This window comes from Vicia villosa, unplaced genomic scaffold (genome assembly GCF_029867415.1).
Source record: "Vicia villosa cultivar HV-30 ecotype Madison, WI unplaced genomic scaffold, Vvil1.0 ctg.001057F_1_1, whole genome shotgun sequence".
Classification (NCBI taxonomy): domain Eukaryota; kingdom Viridiplantae; phylum Streptophyta; class Magnoliopsida; order Fabales; family Fabaceae; genus Vicia; species Vicia villosa.
The window spans coordinates 248,986-258,662 of NW_026705465.1; the positions used below are offsets into that span (position 1 = coordinate 248,986).

General features: G+C 33.1%; 1 protein-coding gene across 1 annotated transcript; it reads right to left on the bottom strand.

Moving 5' to 3' along the window:
- Nucleotides 1-5,630: 5,630 nt before the first annotated feature.
- Nucleotides 5,631-8,124, bottom strand: LOC131632973 (equilibrative nucleotide transporter 3-like). The gene is made up of 9 exons (XM_058903681.1): nt 7,814-8,124; nt 7,623-7,727; nt 7,344-7,499; nt 7,120-7,263; nt 6,924-7,029; nt 6,652-6,812; nt 6,387-6,547; nt 5,982-6,240; nt 5,631-5,890 (listed from the first exon to the last, which is right to left on the bottom strand). The coding sequence occupies exons 1-9, from the start codon at nt 7,844-7,846 to the stop codon at nt 5,783-5,785; spliced, it is 1,233 nt and encodes a 410-aa protein (XP_058759664.1). The 5' UTR covers nt 7,847-8,124; the 3' UTR covers nt 5,631-5,782.
- Nucleotides 8,125-9,677: the final 1,553 nt, after the last annotated feature.

Here is a 9,677-nt window from a genome sequence, read left to right on the forward strand (position 1 = left end):
AGGCCCGAAGTTTTCACTCAACTAAGTGTGAGAGCTTGTAGAATTGACTATGCAATGAATAATGGAAATCATAGGATACTAATTAGATAAAATTGAAGTAGTTGTCACTTATGTTAGCGGTTAAATATTTATTTTAATGAAGGGCCATAACATCATCTTTATAAGGGGTCAACATCCTTTTTATAAGGGGATCTTTTCTTCTTGGGTGAAGAGTCAGGTGGGGGGGCTTGTATATGCATTAAGGACCAAAGTTCTCTAATTCTTATTAAAGGGAAAAACGAGCCTAACTTCGTTGAATGACCAATATCATATTCATAAGGAATTTAGGTCTTTTCTTTCTAGCTAAAGGGCCAAGTAGGACTTGGCTTTGTTGAAGACCGACATCATTTCTATAAGGACCCAAAGTTGGCTTTACTGGCTATGTTTGTTTGGAAAATATTGTCTCCTTTATGAGGATTCAGTCCTCTTTGATACAAATGTATATGGTTAATAGGACTATGATTCTCCTTATTCCAAGCATACTCAAATTATAAGAATATTTGATTGAAATAAATATCCATATTTGGTATTTACCAAGTGATTTGATGAAGAAAATCAATTTTAATCAACATTTAAAGATTATAATTATGGACAAAATGAAATAGAAAGTATCTCACACTTTAGGTTAAGTTTGTGGTATGTCGTTCCACCTTATAAGAACCTTTTCGCCTTTACAATAATCTTCGACTAGACATTCTTAATGTTGAATTCACATTGGATATATGAACAATTGATTGATTGACTTTTCATGGACAAATGTCTTCTTTGACAATAAGTTTCATCATCATCATCCTTATCTTGTTCCATATGAGGTTCATAAAGGGGATTGATACAATGCATAGAAAATGTTTAAGCATTCCTTGTTGAATTAAAATGGCCTCACTTATTGTCTGAAATATAGGCTGAAGCAAATTTAACGACATGAGATTTATAACACTGTTTCATTGATCAAACATGAAAGGATTAGCTGAATTTGATGAACTATTGTGGTTTTTGTTTTGGAATTTTTTCGAACATGTTACATGTGTTTTTCTAAAATGCTTAAACACATAAGAGTTTGGAGCTCCATAGGAAAGGAAGTTTTTAAATTTAGGGTTGAGATCTCATTCAAAAGCTTTTTTTTTTGGTGTGAAAATGGTGATGTTGTTTTTGTTGAACAATGTCTTCTAGAATTTGTAGTTTCGTTTTTTTTTAAATGAGTTCATCGAATTTTGTACAGCATAAGCTGAATGAGGCTACCAATATTAGGATGACTGAGAAAATTTATTTTGTTCATTCAAGAGCTGAACATAATGGGTCTGAAGTGATAACTTTTTATATCCGATCCACATACATTGTGAACTGAAAAAAGAGAAATGTTGATCGTTTATTCGTTTTCATAGACGACATAAATGTTTTGATCTAGTACTTAGATTCACAACGAGGACCGTAGACTAATGAGTAATAATTTGATGGTGGTGCTTGGTCAGAATTCTCATATACGACTACTAGTGGAGGGTGTGTACCTACAAACATTTCGATAATCAAGTCAAGGATGACCATAAGTGTGAGTTTAGGATTTAAGATAGTGTGTACCTAATTATGAGTCATTATTTAGACTTTATAGTTAGGGTTTAGGGTCTAGAGGTGTAACGCCCGATAATTTAATTAATTATTTAATTAAATTATTTTTTGATTAATTGCTAAAGTTGTGAAATATTGTGATGAGTTACTAAGTTGATTAATTAGGGGAATTATTGAGTTGATTATCTAAGTTGATTTGTAGTAGTAATATATTAGAATAATATAAGATTTTGTTGGGCTTATATCTATGGTTGTGTGTAGTATACGTGGGGATGTGAATATTAGGCCCAATAGGTTTAATGAAATTAGTTTAAGTTCATTATATAAGGATTAGGTTGATTAGAAGTGAAAAAGTCTTGGGGAATTAGTCATGAAAGTTGCAGAGAAGAGAGAAAAGAGAAGAGAAATTCATTCCCGTTTTTCTTGCAGCAGTCTCACTAAATCGACAATCCCCGATTTGTTAACCGTTGGATCATGCTCATATTTTGAGGGTAGGTTTGCAACACCTATATCTAACTTTTAACCGTTGGGATCTTCAAAATAATGTCTCAGTTGTGAGATATCATCATCGCACTGTTCTGCATATTTGGGGAATTTTCAGCTTTTGATTCTGATTTAGAAGAGAAAAGGTTGGAAGCTAGGGCAAAACCTAGGTTCAACCAGTGGAATAGAGAAGTCTCCAATCCAAGGTAAGGGTGGGGTTTTGACTCTATAATGGAAATTATGATGAACAGTATGTAGGAATTGGGCTGTGTAAAATTGTTGTTTTGTCTGTTATTGTATTATGATTAATTATGAATTTGTGTGTTGCCACGTTGTAGTTGGGTTGATTGTCTGTTGTTATGTTATAAACATTTATGAGTTGTCTGCATAATTGATACAAACAAAATCATTGAATTTGTCGGTGAATAATTATTCATGATGATATAGTTGTTATAATGTTATGTTGTCCCTGTATGTTGTAATACTGTTGACGATTGTGGGAAAAGTGTGTTGGAACAAAGTTTGGTTCTACATCTTTGAAATATTTTTGATGATAACAAACACATATTTCTAATAAGAACATATATGCTCCTTAATCGGTTATTTGTGTTTCTGAAGTTCTGAAGCAGAAAACGAAGCTGAAGGATGCATTGAGGGAAGCTTATAAGAGGAAGAAAGTTTGAACTTTAGTCTCTCAGAGTCAGGAGGCTTCATCAAGAGAGAAGTTTACAAGAATATGAAGATCTAATCTCTGAAGGAAGGTTATAAGAACAAGAAGTTCTGATGACTTTGAAGGAAGTCTACAAGAACAAGAAGTATTTTCCACTTGATCTCTGTTCTAAGAAGATCATGTTCTGAAAGTCACTACAACAAGCTCTCCAAGATCGAAGTAGTAAGGCTGTCGATTGCTCAGGTTTTGACTGTGATTTCTTAGAAGCAGATGTTCAGATAAAGCTCTGATAAGGAAAAGGCTTCTTGCACCAAACACTGACGTAATGCTCTGATATATTATATTCTGATACTTAGTTTTTTACAAGTTGTAGCAGTGAAATTGGTGAGACTAAAGTCATGGGAAAGACTTAGCTCATTTGTTTTAAACATAGTCGCCACCGTGCTTTACTGTTTCCAAAAGGAATGGGAGAAAGAGCGCATAAAACACACATAAGTTTTTAAAATCAAAACTAATAAACTTATCAGAGATTTGGGTAAGGGATTTGTTATACAGGGGAAGGTTTTAAGCACCCCTCATATCCATGGTACTCCATGAGAACCTCTTTGAAAATATTATTGTTTTTGTGTACATGCATATGTGAACTTGTTTAAAAAGAGTGTGGGGATGGGAAAAGAAGTTTTTTAAAAGTGAGCTCGATAATACATATCATCTTAGGCCTACATACCCCTTTTAAAGAAAAGGGAATTCAGAGCTTTTGTAGTTCCTCTTAAAAAGGAAAAAAAAAAAGGCCAAAGTGTCCAAAATATTTTTGGGTGTGAGCTTTAAAATACTCACAAGTTTTTAAAAGAAGGTTAAGCTTTAAAATCCTTAACAAGTTTAAAAGGGTTAAGCTTTAACAATACTTAACAATTTTAAAATAAAAAGGGACCAAGATTTAACAATACAAGGTTAATGGGTTAAAAGCCCGTTGATAGTGGCTTTCCTCGTTAGCTAGCGCTTGTTGTGTGCTTGTCTCGGGCGGCTTTCTCCGTTGACAGTGGCTTTGGGTGGCTTTTCCCGTTAGCTAGAGCAATTCCCCTGTCTCCAGGTCACTACTTCGGTAGTTTGTGTGCTTTATGAGTGGAGCTCGAGTGTGTGCTGTTGCTTTGTGTACTATTGCATTTGTGTGACGTTTTACCCGTAGGAATGTTAGACTTAGTGTAATCCCTTTTGTATGCTCCCTTAGGATAAAATCAAAATCCTTAAACAACTAGGTAGACATTAACATGACAATTAGGTAGATTCCTTTTTCTTTTCCTTAATCAACTTTAAAACACCTAATAAATACTTAAACTCTTTCCCTTAAAAAACACCAATAATGCATCTAAAACATCTAACAATGATCGAAACTCATAAAAAGGGACTTTCCCACTAAAAGATACAAACCAAATCCTTTCTTTTCCTTTTGCCTCATAGGCATCTAAGGGCATGTTATTTCCGCTCGATCGTATTGTAGGCCGTCCCTTATGCAAGAGTGTGAACGTTAACACCGCCCAACTAAAAAAACACCAAAACAAACAGAAACATTTGAGCCGAGCTACGATAACTCTGATTCCTCAAAAAGAATATGTAGGCAGCGGGGTATGGCCCGTGTGAGTACAGTTCTTTCTTTTCCCTATATTTTGCATTCATTTCCCCTTTAGCAAGTAAACACACTAGTTAACACACCCATTGATTAGAAACAAAGTTAAGTGGATCTTGTAGAGTACCACAGGCGCGAGGGGTGCTAATACCTTTCCCTTGCGTAACCAACTTCCGTACCCTTTCTCTAATCGCGAGACCTTCATCCTTATTCATTTTAGGTTTGCTGACGTTCCTATCCTTTCAGAAAATAAATATGTTAGTGGCGACTCTGTTATTTTTCGCGGTAGCGACACGCACAAGTATACTTTCATTAAAGAGTCTCGCACTCGAACCGCGCACCACACTCTTCTTTATTGTTAGAGTCCAATTAACGGTACTCGATATTAAGTGTCACATTCACCAAAGATGACTCTAATAATCATTTATACATCACATTAAAGTACGTATCATTATACACTTGTAATACAAATTACATCTCTCTGCTCCACTAATTTAAATGTTAAAATGCTAATTTTATTAGTACCCTCCTAATCATGCTCCTTCTCCATTTACCAAAGACCCTCACCATCATAATAGATACTCTCACCACTTAAAATGAAAAAAAAAACATTATTTTTGATGATTATTTTCCATTACACCACAACACTTAACATATTTCAAAGTAGATCAACAACAAGGAGTCTTTTTCTGAGCTAGAATCATGGGTTTAATTCTCAAAGAATCACTAATGGAACTTGAACATGTGACCAACAAAAAAAACATTATTTTTTTTATAATTTCTTCCATATTGCACTACAACATTCTACATTATAATTAATGAAACTCTTTATATATTCATAGTAAATCCAAAATAGCCACCCAAATTAACCATTCAAGCTCCACCATTGAGCTATGCTCACAGGGACTGATACAACTGTTTAAGAATTACATATTTGCAATTTTACAGGTACTAGTGGGAGCGAGATGTTTAACACAAGGTTTTAAAAAACTTCGTAGACTGTGACAACATCCGCAATAAAACGCTATTAGCACCGAACGTTATTCATCGGTTTTATATTAAAGAATAAATTATGGTTAATTCATACTGCGGCGATCGTGATGAGTATCACGACATCTCCATCCACCGAAATCGCCAAAACCTTTAAGCGACCACGTTTTTTAAAACCTTTGTTTATCGTATACAAAATATTTGTGGAATGGTAAGTGTATGTGTTTTCTTGTCATTCAGCATTTGTGGTGTATAATAGAGTATGTTGAGCACCAAAGATTAGAATGTAACATAAGATTGTTAATCAATTATAATTGGTTACAATAAGTGGCATGAGTTAGCAAGAACCTCAAAGAATTGTGAAAAAATTGACCAAAACTGGAATTATCTTGATCAAGATCTCACTTCTCATCTCACCATCCTTTGCCTATTAACCACAACCAGTCAAGTGTCACCCCAGCAAAAATACCTCCAAGAAGAAACAATACCAACAGATTTCCCAAGGCATTTTGTTCAGGTCCCTTCAAAAGTAAAAAAACAAGTATTAACAAATCAATGTCTAAATAAACTCTAAATCTCTATAAAGTTATAGTTGCTTAAAGAATCCTTTACCTTGTAACCTTTGGGTGCAGCAGTGAGAACACAAACAGTAAGGTAACCATTAGATAATCCCAAGAAAGATGTCAACAATATCATCCAACCCTGAGTACCATATTTTGCAGTGAAATAAAATGCAGGAATAAGTAAGAATCGAGAAATGCACGCGGTAGTGATCAACTTTCTCGACTCCAAATCCAGGATTTTAATCAGCGGAATGTATCTTCCGATAAGATCCCACACATTGTACATTGTAATTAAAACAAGAGCATACCTATAACAAAAAATGGAAATTAAATATCAACTTGGTTAAAAAATTACAAACAGACTATAAACTCGCACATTTAGAGATTCAAAATGATGATATACTCAAAGGATGAAAAAATCCAAATAGATAGACAATGTTGTGAATGAACTTACCATGTGCCTAAACTGTGTTTTCCGGTATCTTCTGTTAAGAATCCAGGGAATATCGACAATGTCAACAAATATATCATAAACAAATTAAGTGCATAATCAATGTTTTCCATTAACAATTCTTTATTTTCTTTGCGCTCAAATTGTCTTGATTCTCCGGTTTCCTGAAAAAAACACAAATTAGTCTAGTAAATAAAATCCCAACAGTTAGGAATTTGCATGTCAAAGAAAACTAAAATGAGCAGAAACAAAACAAAAGAAGCAGTACAGAATGAATGCCAGCTGCAGCAAGGTCGGAAGAAACAGTTTTTGACCCTTCAGACGCTGCTTTTGATCGGTAGTACTTCACAATTGGTAGTTTAGGAAATACAAATCCATAGAGAACAAGACAAAGAAGCACAAAGAATGTTGATATAGAAAAGAACAGAACTGCAGAAGAAGCGGTATCATTAAAAATTATAAGTATGTTGATAGAGTAATATGCAAGTCAGTACAATAATCTTAATCAAAGATGCAAAGTTGTTAGAATGTTGAACTTACTTGCTCCTTTGCGAAGACCGTCCTGAGAATTATCAAATGCAGCTTTGGTAATTAACCTCAGAGCAGATGTTAGCGCGCCCGATGCTGCTTCACCAGCAAGGAAAGACTGCAACATCAACAAAAAAAAAAGATTAAAAATTTGTATATATTGAATGAATTTTTTCATTATCATCGTAAATTCTACTGTGATTATGACCTGAAGAAGTTCCGGATGCATGTAGGACAAATCTCCAATCATTCCACCTTGTGCATTAGCATCTGCTATTCCAAACACACCACTAACTATACATATGCCAATGTAAGTTCCAATCCCTCCTTTACCAGATGTTGCTAAGTCCAACTAAGGCAAATATATAACAAAAATCAAAACCTATATATTTTCAGGAATCATAAATTTACAATCAAAAGGACAGGATTTACAATTAACACAGCCAAAACGCCAAAGAAAAACAGCGCGAATCCGAATAGATTCCGCTGTCTTGTATTGATTTTCGCCTCGTTATAAGCTAGTATTGCTAGTGTTCCAAATGCAAATGGTTGATATACAAGACTAAGAACTCTAGCGGGATGGTAATTCTGCACAAGTAAATTAAAAAAAAATGAAATTAAAATTAGACCTAATTGGATTATGCTAAACCAGAATAATTCAGATACATGATATATCAAATAAAAAAATGCAACAGAAAGTAGATAAATTACCGGAAACAAGGAAACATAGTAATCTTGAATTGTGAGCATACTGTTCCAACAGAAAAGAACTCCATTGCCAAGAAGCCAACAAACCACTATTGCAGTAAATTTTCCCTGTCAATACCAAAGAATTAAAATAAATAAATAATGCATATATGTTTTAACTATCAAGCAAATAATTAAATATAATTATATATCACCTGAAGACGTGGTGGAGGTTCACCGTTAACCATGGCTACCTCGGATTCAGTGGTAATGAATCTTAGAAAACAAGATAAAGAGATTCAGTTGAGGGAGAGAGATTCTAGGACGATATTTAAGAGGAATCGGAATATATTTGATGTGATGTGAAAAATTTTCAAATCGTGGTGTAAAATGTCAAAGATATATGTATGTATGTAACTATGTATTCAGTTTGTTTATGAGAGAGTCTGGGAAAAAGACTCTGGAAAGACTAGTGAAAATGATTGGCTACACAAATTTCTGAATTCTTGTTACATCGTTTTGACATTCAGTGGATGGGAAAAAGGGTAAGAACCGGTCTCTCCGTTTTCAGACTTGTTTTCCGCCCATGCAGTTATTTATTTATGGATACATCCTATGTATTTAATTTTTTATTATGATTGTATAGTAATGTTCTTAACCAAAATGGAAAATATTTATCTTATACTATTATACTTATTCCATACTACTACAATTGGTAAAATATTTCTATTGTCCTTTTTGTCCGTGAATATAATACGTCATAGTTATCCGATATTATATAGGATAATTTGGTTATAATTTTTTTAATCAAATTTATATTTATTTACTAAATAACTTATCTTTGTTAAAATGAGAGAACTTTACGAAGTATTTTGTTAAGTAAAATTTTATGATTTTTATCATTTAAAATTAAAGAATTTTAGATTTCTCTCCCAGGTATAGAATTTGAATGTCAAATTAGTTAGTGTTATTATTTCAAAATTTACAAGTTTGTTCCTTTATTTTCTAAAATTTTAAAATTGATCCTCAAGATTTCAAAAAATTACAAAACAGTCTTGATAATTTTCAAATTTCATGAATTGATCCTTTTAAATTTTATAAATTGTAAATTAGTCTCAATTTTTAAAATTTAAAATTTGGCCCTAAAAAATTAAAATTTATAAAAATAACCTAGAAAATTTAACAATGATTTATCTTAATACTCTATCCAAATAAATGAATTTCAGAAAATCTACTAGTTTATCCCGAGTCTAATACAGGTCCCACACCTTCAAGAATCTTCCCAGGCACTGAATAAAGTTATTCTTAGGCTATGTTTGGGAGTTTGGAGGGAGGGGAGGGGAAGACTTCCGAAAATGAAATTTAAAAAAAATAAAGAAAAATATTTGACATTTTTTGAAAAAATGATTTTGTTTAGAATGATAAAAGAGTCATTATCATTACTAAATTTTTAATTTTTAGAATACTATAACAACCTAAAAGATATTTGGAAAATTTATGCAAGCCCTTCAAAACCCTGCAAAACCCTCATTCAATACAATTTTTGAGTTCCCCCATTTTATGGGGTTTTTGGTGTTATGAATAAACTCAAACCCTCCAAAACCCTCCTACCCAAAATCTTTTTATCCTTTTCACCAAATTCTTCTTATTTTTCAAAGCCCTCTCATCCCTTCCCCTCCAAAATCCCAAACATCGCCTTAGGGTCTCGAGAGAGTTCAACCGTAAAACACATCCAACCGCCATCCACGAAGAGCGGCAAACAAATAGCTAGTTCGTTTAATTTTCATATAAATATATATATATATATATATATATATATATATATATATATATATATATATATATATATATATATATATATATTGAGAGAGAAAGAGAGTAGGCACCAAATTGTGGTAACAAGATTTGGATACACAATTTTTATTTCACTTTTTTCTTCATATAATAACTTAAGTGTTACTACCTCATTGGAGGTTGCGCTCCACCATCACCTCCGTTCAAGCATATCATTTTTATTTCTAGGACGGAACTGTGGTTCCGTCCGTCTAAAGCAAAGATATATCGTGTTCTAATTTGACT